General features: G+C 38.2%; 1 protein-coding gene and 1 pseudogene across 3 annotated transcripts; one reads left to right on the forward strand and one right to left on the reverse strand.

Annotated features, from left to right (window-relative positions):
- LOC127799169 (monosaccharide-sensing protein 2-like) lies at positions 1 to 4,577 on the reverse strand (annotated as a pseudogene).
- A 2,016-nt stretch (positions 4,578 to 6,593) lies between these two features.
- LOC127799170 (mitochondrial phosphate carrier protein 1, mitochondrial) lies at positions 6,594 to 19,700 on the forward strand. Of its 3 annotated transcripts, XR_008022553.1 has the most exons (7): positions 6,594 to 6,924; positions 9,974 to 10,323; positions 10,415 to 10,458; positions 11,110 to 11,324; positions 11,418 to 11,542; positions 19,093 to 19,194; positions 19,480 to 19,698. XR_008022553.1 is itself a non-coding variant. In XM_052332931.1 (6 exons), the coding sequence occupies exons 1-6, from the start codon at positions 6,781 to 6,783 to the stop codon at positions 19,142 to 19,144; spliced, it is 930 nt and encodes a 309-aa protein (XP_052188891.1). In that variant the 5' UTR covers positions 6,594 to 6,780; the 3' UTR covers positions 19,145 to 19,698. The 3 variants fall into 3 exon arrangements, 1 of the variants encoding a protein (XP_052188891.1); XR_008022554.1 differs by having other exon boundaries at positions 11,110 to 11,310; positions 19,093 to 19,700; XM_052332931.1 differs by having other exon boundaries at positions 19,093 to 19,698.
- The last annotated feature ends 13 nt before the right edge of the window (positions 19,701 to 19,713 follow it).

Below are 19,713 nucleotides of genomic sequence, written 5' to 3' on the forward strand. Positions count from 1 at the left end.
TTTGCTATAAATAAGGAAAGTTACACGACCTTAATGTATCTCTGAAGGAACAGATATTACCCCAGAAAACACTCCCAAGATAGAACCTATGAGAATCTCAAAACTTAAAAGAAATCTCATCTCCAATGTCAAACAAGAACAAAATGCTGAAACAAACAGCAACATGGCATGTTGGATGAATATGAAAGCCATAGATTATCCCTATCCTGGTGAAAGATGATCTTCTTTTCTTTTTTTTTTTACCGAATTTGGAGTCATTCGATCCTCGCGTCAGCAGCTTGCTTTGCACCGACAGCAAAGAATTCTGTGATGACCTCGAGGGGCATTCCCTTTGTTTCAGGAACCTTAGCGAAAACAAAGAACCATGCAATGGCGCAGACAACTGCATAGATGCCAAAGACTCCAGCAAGACCGATGGAGTTTAGCATAACCGGGAGCGAGTATGTGACTATGATGTCCCCAATCCAGAATGTCATTGCACAAATGGCGATGCAGAGACCGCGAACTCGTGTAGGAAAGATCTCTGAGCAGAGGATGTTGGGGATTGGACCGAAGCCCATGACAAAGCAGCAGAAGTAGACCACGACACTAATGGTTGAGATTATAGCGTGGACGATTGAGCCCATGTGAATAATGTTCCCGAGCACCAGTACAACTAGTGATAGTACTAGGACTGGTAGAGTAGACAGCAACAGCCACCTGCAGAAGAAAATATGCAGTCAATGAGGAACAAAGTCGGGAAAATAAATCACTCCATTGTTTGCTTACTATGAGAAACAATGAGGTATCGAAACTGGTTTCTCTGAATCATCTTAACTTCCTTTTCATGTATTCATGATCTTAGAAATGAAGTTTTTAGGATAACACAAGCATATTAGAACAAGAGATAGGGGGACAGAAGAAAACAGTAATAAGTTGAGGCTAAAATGCTAGTTGATAGAAACCGGGGCCCCCACAGATTCAGGGCAGGAAAATTGAAGTTATATAGGGTTCAGGTTTCATCATCATTGAATAAAAGATTACCTTCTTCCTGCAATATCCATTAGTCTCATCGCAATCCCTATGCTTGGAAGCATCAACAGAGTTGTAAGAGCACTTATAAGCAGAGAGGCAGAGTCTGGACGAATGCCCATATTCAACAGAAGAACTCCCACACCTGCTTGTTCGAGAATTTGGGGAGTGTAATAGAGGACCCCATTTATGCCAGAAAACTGCAGTAGAAACAGAATTATCCACAACAAACTTCTTCTAAGAGATGCACTGAACAAAATATGAAGACCAGTTTTTTGCACCAAAATATGGCGAATTAAGAATGGCATGCTCTCAGGATTGAGTGATAGCACAGATTAGACGAATATATCAGGTTGAGAGACAATGCAAAGCATTTAGCAAAATCCTGGAGATATCAACATCCCTACCTCTCTCTCTTTTTTGGCGCTCTGTGTATGGTTTGTCCTTTGCGCCACCATCATCTTATTATCAGATCGGATCTATTTCTTCCCTTTTATTTCAGTTCTATATCAATTGTCAAGTGCACATCAAAAGGAGTTTAAAATGTTGCTATGTTTAGAATATACTCAAACATACTACAGTCCTCATGTCCTGGTATTTCATTAGCCATTCATGCAATTGCCTATAGCAGAATTAGAAAAATATTTTGTTCCCTAGTGATCTAAAGCCTTCCTCAAATGGGAAAAGATGTTCTAAATTCAAATCAAATTCTTAGAGAGGAAAGGAAAAGAAAAACTTGGAACCAAACCAACTCATCAAGATAGGTAGATTTTGAATTAACGATAAGCTGAAGTTTTTTACTTGAATTTACCTGCTGAAGTATTTGGATTCCTACACCAACAACTAAAGCATGCTTGACCCCTGGTTCAAAAAGATCTGCCCAGCTTGGACCTTTAGTGGCAGTTTCAGATGGTTTAATCGTATCTGTTTCAACTGGGAACTGACCAATAAGATCCATGGCTATAGCAGACTGACCCACCAGGGCCGAAGCATGAACAAAGTCACTTTCTCCTGGGGCATCACCAACCGGAAGTGAAAACAGAGACCCATGCCGAGAACCAGCGTTCTCCTGGTGCAAATAGACCCTTTTAAGTCCTCCATCCTTTTTGCCATCTTCACGTTTCTCCTCGGACCATTTATATGCCAGCTGCCAGCCACCACCAATCCCCATGCTAGTGACTTGTTCACCGGCATTTTGTTGCATCAAACTGCTGGGTTGTCGCATGTTGAATATGCTGACACTGGGACCAGAAGCTCCCATGTCCCTTTCCCCACGTGTGTCATTGCGCGGCAGCAATGGGTTTCGCAGATTGTCCTCTGACTCAACCCTAGGAAAAGATGGTTGGCGCTCAACCTCCCTTTGGGAGCTCTCCTCATCCCAGCGCTCATCTTTTGCTTGATCTGCCATATTACTCATGCTGCCAAACGTAGGGAAAATCGTATTTCCATCAGTCTGGTTCTCATGAATACTTCCAAAGAGAGTGACCACGGGATCCATTAAGGCCATGCTCTGATTTGCCATGCTTCCATGGCGGGATACCAGACCAAGAGTACTCTGACCAGTGACAGGTTTTGCAACAAACGAGCCCTCCTTCTCCAGCTCCATACAACCTGATTTGATCTTTTTCTTGAATATTTTCATGGTTTTCACTTAGATCATTGGCGGGGGTAATTATGTATTCTTCTATAGCTGTTTCACTTGCAGAACCCAGACCTTCGACCAGCAAAGCCATTTCACCTGAAATATCCGACAAGAATATAGGTATCCAATTAAGACCATGGTCCAAATCGTACGAAGGACTCAAGGGAAACCATTAATGAAATCAATTTTAATTGCATTGAGTTCTCTTTTTCTTAACTTGCACTTTAGCTAATGCAAATCAAAATGATGCATGTACTTCTCGTTCAAACTTTCTTTTAACTGTTATATAGCTTTCTAGAAAAGGAACATCAGCCAGTGCTTATCGCCATTTTACCTCACCTTGCAGCTTCTGTCCTCGAAAACAGAAAATGCGCCTCAGTTACATTGTCAATCCCAGTAGAGAATGGACAAAAAAGAAGGAAATACAATTGGGTTTTATCTAAGTTGAGAAATTACTGCCTTATGGCTTACTAAAGTTTCTAGATAACAGTATAAAAATATCTAATTGCTTATCTTAAAAAACAATCAAGTCGCCAATTCATCCATACCCATCCAACATATAAAACTTTTAGTTTGCTTAGCCAATGAAAACAGTCAATGTGTGTTACAAGCTGTAAAGCTAATTGTACATGTTATGAAGTGAATGAACTGGCATCAAGCATTAGACGTGCAACAAAGCAAACATCTACAAGCACGCAGTTTCCTCGTCTAGACAGACAAAGATTCATTAACAACTTCAAGGTCCAGAAACGTCCAGTTCACATGGTTAGAAGTAGGAACTAATGGATTCTTTGACAAGCTCACACCATTAATAAACATAACTGAACTTATTATGATTTAGGCTGAAACCATTTTCATAAAGTACAAATCATTTTGCAGTAATTTCTTCACAGGTTATATGCAATCATTGGTCTGAAGAGTAAACCCAAATCATTGTGTACAGATATCGATTACGGGCTGAGCATATGCTTGGAAGCAGGGAACTCTATTGAGCAGGAAGAAACCTAATGAAAGCAGCTAAGAATAATGCTTCCTCCAGATACCTCAGGCATCTACACTAGAAGAAAGTTCATACAAAATCTTGAGTTGGCGCATGAACAGTGAAAGGAGCAGCAAAATCAAAGGAAAGAGAATGCCTAGGGTGCATTCAATGTCAATGCCAAGACATATTAATCTCTATTATCTGAGCAATTGGGTTGAACAAAGCAAATAGTTCCAAATTGAGTTCTAGTTTAAAATAAACACATGAAGGCATATGCATACAAATACATTGGCTTAAACAACATAATCAAATATAGTCACATATGAAATGATGAAAATGCATGGAATACATAGAATTTCTAGAAGATAACCATAATATCTAAAGAGAATACATGACAAAATTGATGTGGTGTCAATTTCACTAAAAAATGGCACTAATGGACAAACCTGAGACATCATCCCTGCCTCGTAATCTCTGTAGAACCTCTTTAGCCTCCTCCATCTTCCCTTTACTCACCAGCCACCGAGGAGATTCAGGGAGGAATGATACTGCCAAAATGAAGTAAACAATAGAAGGAAGGGAAAGAACTCCAAGCATCAACCTCCAACTTGGTGAATCCATCAGTGACATTCCAAAGACCATGCAATACGAAAAGAACATTCCACTGCAGCCAGTGAACTGGGGCAGTGTGTTTAATGTTCCCCTTATTTCGGGTGGGGCTGTCTCAGAGATATAGACGGGAACCAGAGTAACAGCTAGACCAATCCCGAACCCATCCAGTAACCTTGCCATCAGCAGAACATAGACATTTGGAGCCCACAACATCACCAGGCCGCTAAGGAAATAAAGAACCGATGAGATTATCAGCATTGGACGGCGACCAATGGAATCAGATACAGGTCCAGAAAATGTAGTAATAACTGTGGCCCCAACTAAAGACATGGCCACAATTAGACCTTCCATTGTTGGTGCACTGCTCAAATTGAATTCCTTCTTGATATAAATAAGAGATCCTGCAACAAATCCAATGTATTCTTCTTAAGACATGAGAGTTCGAGATCTATCTCTTAAGTATTGCTGATTCAATGAATAGCTGATTCGACTTCCAAATCCCAAGTATTGCATCAAGAAAATTGGGTTTCTATTTTCCTACTTCTTTCCTAAGAGAGAGTGCATGTTCTATACATAGCGAGCCTGCTCTGCTATCAGCGTTCAAACCTCCCTAAGAGGGAGCCCAGATACAGATTTCTTATCCTAGCGGATACAGTTACAGAAGAAAATAGATAATGAGAGTGATGAAGAATGAATGGGATATACCTGCAATTGTTGCATTGTCCCATCCTTGCAACATGTTGCCAATGGAAGCAGCAATTGCTACTAGCACCGCTCCCCTCATCCTTGTGCAGTGAACCGAAATCTAATCTAATTCTGATTGAACAAGTCTTGGGACTTTATAACATCTAAAGTGGAAAAAGCCAACTATTGCCCAATTATAGCCAACTGATCTACAACCACAAAACATGGAGAAAACACCAAATGCCATATTCAAAACACTGAATAATCTGTACATAAAGTACTATGTAAATTCATGGAAATTTCAATAATCGGAGAGAAACCCAGAGATACATATATACACACACATAGACATGCACACGAAGTTCACGAACACAAACACATACACATTGATGGTGTTTCTATAAACAAGAACTTACCAGAGGAATTGTTCACCCGTCAATCATTCAACCCAGTTCGAAACAAGAAGAGAGCGAGCGAGAGAGAGAGAGCAACAGGGTGAATGGACAAAAGACAAAAAGAAAAAGTTTGTATTTTTGAGAAACTGTTCGATTATTTATTTTTATTCATATAAGATTTCTTCATCAGAGCCATGTAGAGACATCAGGAAATCTTTATTCTGTAAAGTGATGAAATCGGAGAACAAATGCGGAGAAGGAATCGCTATGAGTGTGAAGAACGGGAGGAGGTGGAAGAAGGGAAGATCGAAAAACCAGCTCAAATTGGGAAGATGCGAATACCTCGGACCAACAAATGGCCTAGAGTCAAATTTGCAAGCTTTTTGAATGTGTGTGTGTGTGTATATACAATACATATATACATAATTTGAAATATATAAACTTATTAGTTAAACTAAATTAGTCATATTTATTAAGGTAATTCTAGACAATAGTTATGATATATAAATGTATTTTATTTTTTTATAAGGTGTGTTTATTTCATATTATTTTTAACATATAAACATTTTAATTGGTTGGTGATAAATATATTATATTTTAAAATATTTAATCAATTAATTAAATTATTTAAATATTAAAAATAAGATATTATAAATATAACACAAAATACATTTACCATCTATTCCTTGGGCAAGATAGTTCTTTTGGAAAAAGTGGTGCTTTCTTAGGAAAATTCTCAAATAAATCTCCTTATTGCATAAGGTTCTATATTATATAAATTGGATCAAGTCATTTCTTTCAAAAAAAAATAATAAGAGAAACTCTTCTCTCGTACAATTATATCTAGTATAAATTTGAATAAATCACTTTTCTTTTCTTTCAAAGTATTAAATTTTTTATTTGAATTAAAAAAAATTAATTAAATCTAAAATTAAATGAGCCCTAATTCAATCTTCAATCTAAAAAAAAATTAATTTTTAATTCAATTTAAAATTAAAAAATCATTCAAAATGAATTAAATCTCCTCAAATTTGAACTCATGACCAATTAGTCTAGAGTGTAGAGAAAGAGACTTCTCATTCATTAGATAGAAAAAATCACCAAAATTTCGTGATCTGTTTTCGAACTTATTTCAATTTCTAAGAGTTTGAAAAATTGGTTGAGAATTAATAATAATAATAATAATAATAATAATAATAATAATAATTTGTAACTATAATATATAATTTAAATCAATTAAGACTAAACCGGTAGCCAGACCGGAAGAGAACTCCTCTCGCGGCAAAGGGGGAAGCGTCGTGTCCTCTGTAGACTCCATTGAAAGACTCGCTTCTGGAACAGAATAGTCGTTGGGGCGGCGAAGGCGAAATGGGGCTTCCTTGAAGTTGAAGGTGAGCTGAACGGAACAAAAGAAGAAAGAACGAAGGCGAGTTTTTGGGTAATAGAAACGAACAATGAGGAGGCTATTCGAAGGAGGGAGGAAATGTGAGGAATTCTCGCCAGAGTATTATGGGGTTTGCGCCATTGGAGGAATGCTCAGTGCTGGAACCACCCATCTTGCTATCACTCCCCTCGATGTTCTCAAAGTTAATATGCAGGTACCCGTAACTTGTTCGTCTTTGTGTGTGTCAGTGTGATCACTCACGTACTAGTTCTTAATCCCAATGTGTGCATATGGGTTTTTAGGATCATCGCTTTAAGGGGTTACCCATTTTCAATAGGTCTATGCAGAATTTCTGTTTAAACCATTTTCTTTTATTTGTTTTTGTATTCATATCTTTGTAGGGATTTTCAATCTTGTGGTGCGTATTTTGTTTAATTTGTTCATGCTCGTCATATTTTTGTTTAATTTGTTCATACTCGTCTTATGTATATTAGGTTTCGATTTTTGGAGGATGCTGTTAGTTTCAAAATGAATGGAGGTTTATTCACCACTTAGTGTTACTCGGTTGTTGATGTGAGCTGGTATATGCTGGCACTGGAGGTGCTAAACAAAGTAGAACAAGTGCTGCTAATTCATTAGCTAATATGTTCTTGTTGCCCAGGAAAATACCCAAGAGGGGGTGAATTGAGTTTTTCAAAAAATATTAATTTTAGCTCTTGTTGAAAACTCTTGAATTTGTGATCTTAATATGTGATGATTGTTAGTGTTGTGTGTCCTTATACTAGATTTAGATGACATTTAACGGGTTTGTTTTAATGCATTAATTGTATTTTTGTATAAATCAATAAAAGACAAGGTTTTCTTCATTTATATTTTCTCCAATCATTTATATGAACAAGTCACTAGATCTTATGTGTGAAAATCTTATTCTCAAGGTGTTGAGACTATGTAACAGGATTATCTGGTAATAAAACTTTTTAAACTATTCCTAGTTCTTAGATTCTTTAGATGGAGACTCCAATTAATCGAGTATGGACTAGTACAGGGGTTACTATTTCGTTCGGTATGGGGATACTGATGGGAGGATGGTGTGTTACACGCCATATGACATGAGATGTCGTTAGTAGAGGGTGGTCGTTGGGGAATGATCAGTCGAATGTGACGTCAATGACTGACCATATGGCCTGATGGATAGTAGTCGTGTCATCATGTTGCAATGGTGTGTTGATCCTTAAACTTGAACCGGCGTGGTTGTTTTTTGTATTGGTGTGCGGAATTTGCTAATGAATTGAACAATTTAATTGGAAAGTGAGAACGTTCATCAATGTGATTTCATATTATTAGTATATAGAGACAGATATTGGGAATAGGATCTATCGCCTTCGTCGGTATTTGATGGAGTGAACGCTCTATGTGATCTACTATTGATGTGACCGAACAGTCCCTGGCCAGGCAGATTGAAAGTCAGGAAAAATGTTTCCTGATGTGTCATCTAGTCACATTAATAAGGCCTGATACATAGTTACTGAGTTTGTGAGTTTGTCACTCCATAACTCTTGCTCAGTCGGGACGTTGGGTGATGGAAGAATTGTAGCACATGGTAATCGTCAATTGTAATAGGTTCACTTGAAGTGAGACTTCACTGTCACCTATACTATCCTAAACCACTGCTAGGTGCTCGGAACGTTTTCGGAATTTAGAGAAGTTCCGATGATGGGTCAAGGGATTAACCGATACTAAAAAGAGTTTCGGTGATATCTGATTGCTAGCGGATAGTGAACCTAAAAAGTCACACACCATACAATGTTGTGTTTGGTATCGACATTGTGTGCCCAATATGTCTCTAAAACTGGTTAGTCAAAAGTTGACCCTTGGCCCCCTGCCTAGTGCATAGTTGAAATGCACAGTACATAGTGTATAGTGCAATGCATTATTGCATGCATTATTAAAGAAGGGTGGTTGTGCAAACGTGAGAGGAGATTTAAATTAGGGGAGGGGAAGGGGGGTTTATTTAATGGCAGGGCCTCTTCCTTCTTTCTCATTTTCTCACATAGCTTCCTTTTCTTCTTCTTCTTCTTTCTACTTCCTTTGAAAATATCAGTAAAAATTATACGTGTAATTGTTATGTCTATAATTTTGAGACGTAGGCACCAATGATACGCAGATCCTTTGTGTTTAGCAAATGAATAGATGATCAGAACGGTATCTTGCTGCATACTAGGCGTGGACAGGCCATGATTTGAGAAATAATGTGACAGCATATTTAAAAAAAAAAAAATTATCCATGGGCGTTAACAAAAAGAGTTGCAAAAACAAGGACAAAACAAAAACGGCCGTTGAACTTCGGTCGACTGAAGTTTCCACTTCGATTGACCTAAGTCATCCAGCAACCTTATGCACAACTTCAGTTGAAGGATCGGTCGACTTAAGACAGAGACTAAACATTCAGGCCAACTTTAGTCGACCGAAGAATAACTTTAGTTGACTGAAGATAGAGGCCAAACATTCTAGCCAACTTCGATCGAAGCAACGGTCGACCTAAGATTGGAAACTAACATTCTGGTCAATTTCGGTCAACCTAAGATATTTAGCCATTTCAGCACACATTTTTTCAGTATAGTGAGCTTTCAACACAATGAGTTAGAAAAATATATCTCTATCATAAAAATAGTTTTGTTATCATCAAAATATATCTCTTACATTGCAAAAGGCTAATAAAAATATTTTTGTTATCATCAAAATATATCTTTTACATTGCAAGAGGTTAATAAAATATATTTATATCATCAAAATATTTTTGTTATCATCAAAATCTTATTTACTTACCTTTGAGCTGAACAGTTTTAAGGTTGGCCACTAGTTCTTGGAACTTCTTGCAAAATCTTCCATTTTAGTGGGTGAAAAAGGGACTGAGGGTTGATTGAATGAATTTTCCAAAATAATTTGATCGCTTTTTGCTAAGAGTCATTGGCATGAGTTAAGAGGTTTGTGAGTGTGGAATACTCCCTATGAGTAGCATTGTAATCTCTGAATTACTAACTGAAGTGAATTACCAAATATACAATGCATATCCACATTGATAATACTGGAGTTCGGATTTGTGTTCACTGTGCAATATCTTTAACAATTGGAAATTATGAGTAGGCTCGACTCTATTTACCCATCAATCGAGAGACTACCCTTTCTTTTTGCTAACTAGTTGCCTGAACTGTATAAATCATTATTTCAACCTAACTTAGCAAGGTTACTTTATTGATTTATAGGTTAACCCTGTCAAGTATAAAAGCATCTCCACAAGCTTTACCACTCTACTGAGGGAACAAGGCCCTTCTGCCTTTTGGAGAGGTAGTAGTGGCAAATTCTTTGGATATGGACTTCAGGGTGGCTGTAGATTTGGGCTGTATGAATACTTCAAGAAGGTTTACTCGACCTTCATGGTGGACCAGAACAGGACTTTCATCTTTTTCATTAGCAGTGCATCTGCTGAAGTGATTGCAAATGTGGCTCTTTGTCCTTTTGAGGCAATCAAAGTCCGTGTTCAAGCACAGCCCCACTTTGCTAAAGGCTTAATTGATGGCTTTCCAAAACTATATGCATCAGAAGGCCTCCTTGGGTACAGAATCTGAAAGTTATATTTACCATTATTTTGATAACCTGTCATCTAATCATCTCTTATTAAGGGTTTTCTATAATCTTGATTGCAGCTTTTACAAGGGCCTAGTTCCACTCTGGGGTCGTAACCTTCCATGTAAAACACACTTAACTTACATTTTATGATTTCTGTTCTATAAATTTTGGGATGTTATCTGTGTGTATCATAAGTTAAGGAGATAAATTCAGTTGTGGTCTAGGGCATAAGGTTTTAGATTTTGTTTATGTAGTTCTTATGTTCAACAGGTATAAGCTTTGACCACCTTAATGATGCCAATAAGGCTTCACATAAAGGTTTTGGAATAGATTGTCCGGTCAGAAGTCATTTTTCTGAACTTTGACAATCATGGATGTATTAGCTAATTCGTTCATTCCCATGTCTTCTATCCAGCTGACTGATATAAGCCCCTGGCATTGCTGTAGGTTTTGGACATGCAGGACACTTAACAGATAGGTTAACTGGAAGCTTAAATCACACCATTACTTCCACATTCGGATGTCTTGACATAACTTTTTCTCATTGTTTCAAATAAACAATTAGTCGTTTTGATTACAATGCAAAGATTTGGGCAATTCACTAAACTTTTTCTTTACATGTAAACGCTGACTAAAAATTTTGAACGATGCGTTCAGCCCAGGGATTCTGGTAATCATCTTATATGACTAGGAATCATGAATTTTATGATTCATTTTGTTGTTAATCCATAAAATTATTTCATACTAACCATTTCATATTTTTATTGGGCAGTCTCTATGGTTATGTTTTCAACATTTGAGCATTCAGTGAATTTTCTATATTGCAATGTAATTCAAAGAAAGAAGGAGGACTGCTCAAAATCTCAACAGCTTGCGGTGACATGCTTGGCGGGCTATGCTGCTGGATCTGTTGGTAGCATTATTTCTAATCCTGCGGACAACATTGTTGCCTCTGTTTATAACCAAAAAGCTGGTAGCCTCCTGCTGGTAACATCTTTCAGTTGCAATATTTCATCGGATTCCATTTTAATTCCTCATCCTTCTTGGTTCAAATTTAACCTTGCTGTTTTCCACTTTCAGGCTGTGAAAAAAATTGGGATTGGTAATCTATTTACCAGAAGTCTTCCAATTAGAATAATGCTTGTTGGACCTTCAGTGACATTGCAATGGTTGTTCTATGATGCCATTAAGGTGTTAAGTGGATTGTAAGCACACTTTGCCTTGACTTGCTTGATAAATTAACCTGTCTTTATTTTCAGAGCTCCAAGTGTCCCTGCCTGCATCGTTTCTGGGCCCCTATTTTTATTATGAATAGGTTGGAGAAGCTTCAAAGACACCTTCTCTTGGGATGGCCTTGGTGATGAGTTTAATTACCACCTTGTAAAGTGGGATTAGATATCTACCCTACAAGGTGAAGGTCTAGGGCTTAGGGAAGTTGTGTGCCTTCAATAAAGGTTTCCTAGGTAAGTTGGTATGGTGACTTCACGAAAGAAAATGAATGTTTGTGGAGAAGAGTGGTGGAGAGCAAGTATGGATGCACTTAGCAGGGGAGATTGGCATATAGGTGTTAGAAGGCCGGAAGTTCTATGCTTTCCTAATATGGAGATTTCCGAATTAATGATTGGTTTCCTAAAAGTGTTTGTATCATATATTCATTGTATTCTAGACTGACTTGATTGTATCAATAGCTGTATGATTTGTTTCCTTTTTGTAAATATTTCCTAAGCTAGATTAGGCAACTATTAATTAAGAATCCTCCCTAATTAGCCTTAGGATCTTGCCTATTCAGGATAGGCGTATGTGCATATATGTCTTGGCATTTCATTGAGATTAATAAGATCTCTTTTTCAGTCTTCTTAACATGGTATCAGAGCCACTTCAGATTGCTCTTTGATTTCTAGCCTCAAGCATTTGTTCTTTTTTTCCGTGTTCCTATTTCAGTCCTCTCTCTGATCTTCAGTGCCTTTCTTTGCCCTTTCGCTTTGACTGTTTCTGGCTGTTATTGCCACATTTACAGTCACCTTTCTTTTTCTTCCCTAACCTAAGAACCATGACCGACTCCATGGAATCCGACAGCACGACTGAGGTTCCTTTCACAGGCAGTGGTCTAACTTCAAGTGAGGAGTTACAAAATATCCAAACAGCCTGTAGGCTGAATGGAAAAAATTATCTTAAGTGATCTCAATTGATTAGGACTTTCCTGAAAGGTAAGGGAAAGTTGAGCCACTTAGAGGGAATCGGTCCCAAGGTGACGGATCCTACACACGCTGCATGGGATGAAGAAGATTCACTCGTGATGTCCTGGCTTTGGAACTCTATGGTTCCAGAAATTAGTGACACTGTGATGTTCCTCACAACTACTAGAGAAATTTGGGAAGCTGTGAAGACCACATATTCAAAGGTGAATGATGTTGCACAGATTTATGAGATTCGGACTAAGGTTGTAGCTACTAAGCAGGGAACTCGGTCTATAACCAAGTATGCTAATTTGCTGCAAACCTTGTGGCAGGAGCTAGATCACTATCAGTGCATCCAAATGAAATGTAGTGAGGATGTTGTTGTTTTCAAGAAGTCAGTAGAGAAAGAGAGAACCTACGACTTTCTAGCAGGATTAAATGCAGAATATGATGTAGTCAGAGTGCAAATTCTTGGCAAAACAGAACTGCCTTCATTGAATGAGGCAATATCGATAGTTCGAGTAAAAGAAGGAAGAAGAGGAGTTATGTTGGAGACTGGTCATATGGAACATTCAGCCCTACTTAGTCTGAAAGGGCGTGGTCAACAGAGGTTGCCAAAAGGAGATAAGAAGGCTATGGAGCCATTCAAGACCACAAACAAGGATGATTTGTGGTGTACCTATTGTCAAAAGCCTCGACATACGATTGAGAAGTGCTGGAAGTTACATGGGAAACCAACTAAAGGAGGTCCATCAAAGGGGCAAGCTTACATTGCCAATAATCAACAAGTTACTGAAACAAAAAGTTCCGAACAAACTGGGTTGATGGAGCTAAAGCAAGAAGAAATTGAGAGCCTGAGGAATCTATTGGGACTGCTTGAAAAAAAATCAGCAACAACAAGTGCAGTAGGAACCTCTAATCTAGCCTTCACATGTATAACTTCCACTTCTATTGCTTTTCATGCTTCAGATTTAAGCCTTAAAACTACTTGGATCCTTGACTCCGATGCCACAAACCATATGACTCCTTTTTCCCACAAATTCTTGTCCTATAAACCTTGTCCTAGTACAAAGAAAATCATTCTAGCAGATGGATCTCTAACAACAGTGGTTGGACAAGGATATGTACTGATAAATGAAAACCTAATCCTGAAAGATGTTTTCCATGTGCCTAAATTATTCACCAACCTTGTTTCCATTAAAAAATTGACCCATGATGCTAATTGTCGTGTTATCTTCTACCCTACCTTCTGTGAGTTTCAGGAAAAGGACTTGAGGAAGGTGATTGGGCATGCTAAAGTGAAGGAGGGGCTTTATCACCTTGAAGTTTTTGGTGAACAGATTTCTAAAAGGGTTTCTCCTGCATCATTCTTAGTGAAATCCAATAAGGATGTGCTTTGGCTTCATCATTTTCGCCTCGGCCATCCATCCTTTAGTGTCCTTCAAGTTATGTTTCCCTCTTTGTTCGAGGGATTAGATATTAGAGAATTTCAGTGTGATGTTTGTCAATTGCTAAACATAAGAGGGCTTCTTTTCCCTTCAATAATAATAGAAGTTCTTCTTCTTTTGCTCTTATTCATAGTGATATATGGGGTCCTTCTCCCATTTCTAATCTCACAGGTGCACGATGGTTTGTGCTTTTTATAGATGATTGCCCACAAGTGGTGTGGTTATATCTACTAAAAGCTAAATCAGAAGTATGCACTATCTTTCAAAACTTCCACACTATGGTTAAAAATCAGTTTGGGGCCGAGATTAAAAGAGTTTGGACAGATAATGCCAAAAGCTTCTTCAATCAAACGCTGTCCAATTTTTTCAAATTAAAGGGGATAATCCATGAGTCCTCTTGTGTGTCTACACTCCTCAACAAAATGGGGTACTGAGAGGAAAAATAGCCATTTGCTTGCTGTTACAAGAGCCTTGTTGTTTCATAATAATGTTCTTAAAAACTATTGGGGAGAAGTTGCCTTAACAACAACCTATTTCATTAATCAGTTGCCATCTAAAAGTCTTGACTCACACAGCCCCATTCAGTTTTCCTGACTTGAGTCCCTCTCATGGTCTTTATCCTAAAGTGTTTGGATGTCTGGCTTTTGTTCATAACCATTCGCCTAATAGAGGTAAATTAGATCCGAGAGCTTTACTCAAAAGGGATACAAGTGTTTTCATCCTCCATCAAAACGGTTCTTTATCTCAGCCGATGTGACTTTTGTGGAGGAAAGTTCCTATTTCAACAAGTCCTATCCTCAGGGAGAGACTGTATTCTTGGAGGATAGTGATAGGGAATTGTTCTTTCCTACTTTAACTTCTTCATCTTCTTGCCATCTCAAGAATATCCCATTGGATTCTCTAAATATGATGCATGGGGAACAAGTTTATATTAGTCCACTAAAGGTTTATTCAAGGAGAAAAGTCTCAGATCCTCTTGAACCTAAGCATGCTAAATTACCCGCACCAAGTCCAGATTCTCATCTGAGCCTTGATTCAGAACCCCATCCTATGTGTTGCCCTAATTCTAACACATCATAACCAAATTCCTCTACCCATCAAGAATCTGAACCTAATTTAGATGATCTTGACATTCCAATTGCCCTAAGGAAGGGAACTCGACCTTGTACTAGGCATCCCTTGCACCTATTCTTGACTTACTCCCACTTATCTCCAGCTCATAAAGCCTTTCTGACAAACCTACATTCTATCCCCATTCCAAAAACCTTATCTGAAGCATTAAGCAATAAAAATTGGAAGGATGCCATAAAGGTTGAGATGGCAGCTCTTGAAAAAAATCAGACCTAGGAGTTAACTAAGTTACCAAAAGGGAAGAAGTCGGTGGGGTGTAGATGGGTTTTCACAGTGAAATATAAATTTGATTTGTCTCTAGAAAGGTATAAAGCTCAGCTAGTAGCTAAGGGGTATACTCAAACATATGGGGTGGACTATCTTGAAACTTTTGCCCCGGTTGCAAAGATGAACACAGTGAGAGTTTTACTATCATTAGCAGCTAACTTTGACTGACCTCTTCTACAATTTGATATAAAAATTGCTTTTTTGCATAGGGACTTAGAAGAGGAGATTTATATGGAAGTGCCTCCTAGTTTTGGAGTTCAAACTCAAGGAGAAAATGTAGTGTGCCGTTTAAAAAAGGCTTTCTATAGACTGAAACAGTCACCAAGAGCCTGGTTTGGGCGGTTTGCACGAGTTATGGTTGGTTATGGTACAAGCAGAGTTAAGCTGATCACACTCTCTTTATACATTATTCAAAAAAGGGAAACTTACTGCCTTGCTTGTCTATATTGACAATATTATTGTTACCAAGGATGATAAAGAAGGAATGGAGCTTTTGAAAGTGTGTTTGTTTAAAGAATTTGAGATAAAAGAGTTGGGGAAATTAAAATATTTTCTAGGTATCGAAGTTGCTCGATCTAAGGAAGGAATATTTATTTCTCAACATAAATATGTGCTAGATCTTTTGACAGATGTTGGTATGCTTGGTGGCAGGGCTGTTGATACACCTATTGAGCCAAATCACATACTTGGTGCTGATTCGGAAAAAGGTACAATAGATAAGGAATCCTATCAAAGGTTGGTAAGAAGACTTATTTATTTATCTCACTCTCGACCAGATATTGCGTATGCGGTAAGTGTGGCTAGCCAATTCATGCATTGTCCTAATAAGAGTCATCTAAAAGCAGTGCATAGAATTCTTCACTATCTTAAAGGGACTCCTGGTAAGGGCATTTTGTTTAAAAAGGGAGGAGAATTGACTCTGGAAGCATATACATATGCAGATTATGCTGGCTCTATTGTTGACAGGAGGTCTACTTCGGGTTATTGCACTTTTCTTGGTGGAAATCTTGTCACTTGGAGAAGTAAAAAACAGAATGTGGTGGCTAGGTCAAGTGTTGAAGCTGAATTTAGATCCATGGCTCTAGGTATTTGTGAGTTATTGTGGCTGAAAATTCTGTTTGAAGACTTAAAGGTGAGTTGGTCAGCTCCAATGAGGCTTTATTGTGACAATAAATCAGCCATCAACATTGCTCACAACCCAATCCAACATAATAGGACTAAGCATGTTGAGGTTGATAGACACTTTATTAAAGAAAAACTAGAGTGGCTTGATCTGCACACCTTTTGTTCCTACAAGAGAACAGTTGGCAAATATCTTGACTAAAGGTCTCCTGGGTAATGTGTATCACAGGTTCTTGAGCAAGATGGGCATGCATGATATACACTCTCCATCTTGAGGGGGAGTGTTAGAAGGCCGAAAGTTCTATGCTTTCCTAATATGGAGATTTCCGAATTAATGATTGGTTTCCTAAAAGTGTTTGTATCATATATTCTTTGTATTCTAGACTGATTTGATTGTATCAATAGCTGTATGATTTGTTTCCTTTCAGTAAATACTTAAGAATCCTCCCTAATTAGCCTTAGGATCTTGCCTATTCAGGATAGGCGTATGTGTATATATGTCTTGGCATTTCATTGAGATTAATAAGATTTGTTTTTCAGTCTTCTTGACAATAGGTAAGTATTTCTTCTTTGTGTGGGGTGGGGCTAGAAAGCTATTATGATAGTTTAGGGAGAGTTTTCTAACCTTCCTTGTTTTAGGGTGGATGATCATTTTGAGGGTAAAGTGGTGTGGGAAGAGGCCTTATAGGAAGCTTTTCCCCAATTTGTTTACTTTTGCTTCTAATCTAAAGGTACTATCAGGTCTGCATTACAAAAGGGAACAAATCGAAGACTACTAGTGTCACTCAATATGGCACATATGAGTTCCTTGTGATGTCATTTGGTTTAACCAACACCCCTTCCACCTTTTTGTACATTTGAAGAGCAAAGTAATCCAACCATTCCTTTGTTGTGTTTACTTTGACACGACACAACACTAGTACTAGCATGAGACATGTGTCGAGCTCTTCATTTTTCAGGTTTATGTGTTAATTCTTATTTTTTATGTATTTAATTTACTTTTAATTTAAAATAATAAAATTAACAATTTATTTTGATTTATTATTTTTGTTAATTAAAATCCTTTTAAAATATATGTTTGTATGGGATCACCCATATTGTCTGCCTACCAATGACCATTTTATCCATATGTATAGTAACATACATAAAAAAGATTTGCATGTGTAGGGTTAAGATAATAAGATTTATTATTCTTTCTGTCATATCCTAGTATCCGTGTCTTACCTTTGGACATATTTCTTCATATCTTAAAATTCATTTCTTCATGTCTTACCTTTGGATACATGAATGTACCCAAGTCCATGTAACATAGACCACTGGGACACTAGATTTACAAGCAAGTTGTGGACATAGCTGTTTAAGATAATGGGCTCAAATCTTGGCATCTCAAGCAGTTTTCATATAGAAATAGATGGCCAGAATGGGCAACCAATGCCTTGTTGGCACTACATGAGTGGCAAACTAGTGGGGCTACATATGGGTCTAATATGATAGTGTTAGGGTCCATTTAGGGCATTGAAGTGTATCAGTGTTCCGTGTCAATTTCTCGAAGCCCTACCATGCTGAAGATGGGCACCCTAGTCAAGTTGTAGCGGGCACCACTAGGAGTGTGATAATATTATGACAGGGATGTGGATAGCATTTTGGCCTACTGCATGGTGGATTGTGTAGGGCCCCCACGAATGAAAGAGTATGTGGTTCGGTGGAAGGGGTAGCTAGATGACAAGACTAGTTGGGAACTGGTGCCTGCATGGTGACAGTTTAAGATGCACATCAAGTGGTTTTATGCTAAGGAGGTGACAAGGGTGTTTCCTGATTAGGTGGGATAAAGTTCATAGTATACCTAAATGATGACCACCAAGGACACCCATTACCCCCCTACACACATGCAATAGGACTGCAAGGGACAAGGGAGACAACATTTAGGGAAAACAGGATGCAAAAGCTTGGACATGGTTGTGGGTGCAGGCATGCAGTGTGTGTCTGACACAGAGATAGGCAAAAGCCAGTGTGCATGCAAGGTGCACAAGCGCTAGGCATGATTCACAGGAAGGAAACAAACGAGACACTAAAGGAGTACTTGTCCCATATCGAACTTCTATGAGCTTGTATAAGGGGCACATGCCTATAAATAAGCAAAATGCCTCACCTTGGTTGTAAGCAATCAAAGCTTTCCTGCATAAGAGAGCCCAGCTATTCAAGATTGCCCCACTCTAGTCTTCTTTTCCTCTTGGGCTACCTTTGGGTAACTCAAGTGCCCAAGGCAACATTTTTTGGGGCTTAAGTTCTTTGTCCATGATAATACCCAAGAGTTCCCCTCCTAATTTTTCTTGGTTTTCCTCTGCCTCTTTTGCTAGATACTTCTTCACAAGAGCCTGTGTTAGCCATCTTCTTATATGACCAAACCATTTTAATTATGAGCCACTCATCTTCTGTCGAACTTGGCTGCTTTTAGTTTAATACTCTATTGTGGTGGCACTGGAATGCTTAAGCATTCAAAATTGATCGAGGCTGTAGACACATGAAGCTGACTGCCATATCATCTGAAAGAACTGAAACTCTTCAAATTCTCACTTTTCTGAAAGTATATTTTTACATGGTAATTTGCAGGCCAACCAGTGGAGAAGTTTGCTCTGACAAAGAAGAAACAACAACATTGTAGGCTCATCAAAGTGGAATATTGTAATTGGACACCAGCCCTGGAAACATGAGGTAATCAATTAATGTTTTAGAACTTGTAATTCCAGCAGAGTGGTAGCCTTTGATCATTGTGTTCTGGGAGCAATGGCCTCTTCTTGCCAGGGGGATAATCATCACAGCTTGGTTTGGGCAGTCATTCAGAGGCATATTGCTGTTATTTACGTGCAAAACTGCCAGCAAATTTTTTGTTGTAACCATTAGACTCCTAATTGTTCTACATTTAGCAAGAAACGTGTAGTGGTAAATCTGATTCTAGAGCAAGAGCAAGAACATAAATATATTCACTTATTCTTGTAGCTCAAAGGTGGAGTTCATAATCTTCAACCTCTTGAACCATCACCTCTGGAGAGAGATAGAAGAAGAGGATATGCTTGTAATTTCTGGTAGGGCACCAGTTTATGGAGTGCTCCCATAATGTCTTTCGAACAGTCCTATTTTGCCAAAGAGATTTGTTTCCACAACTTAAACATAACGTTCCAGTTGAACGCCTTGTGTAATTTTCTCCTAGTAATGGATAAAAAAGGCATTTTT

Source organism: Diospyros lotus, chromosome 4, assembly GCF_014633365.1.
Source record: "Diospyros lotus cultivar Yz01 chromosome 4, ASM1463336v1, whole genome shotgun sequence".
In the NCBI taxonomy this organism is placed as follows: domain Eukaryota; kingdom Viridiplantae; phylum Streptophyta; class Magnoliopsida; order Ericales; family Ebenaceae; genus Diospyros; species Diospyros lotus.

Coding starts and splice junctions, on each gene's coding strand:
- LOC127799170 (XM_052332931.1), top strand. CDS start 6,781: ATGAGGAGGCTATTCGAAGGAGGGAGGAAATGTGAGGAATTCTCGCCA. Junction 6,925..9,973: donor TTCTCAAAGTTAATATGCAG/GTACCCGTAACT, acceptor ATTGATTTATAG/GTTAACCCTGTCAAGTATAA. Junction 11,543..19,092: donor ATTAAGGTGTTAAGTGGATT/GTAAGCACACTT, acceptor GGTAATTTGCAG/GCCAACCAGTGGAGAAGTTT.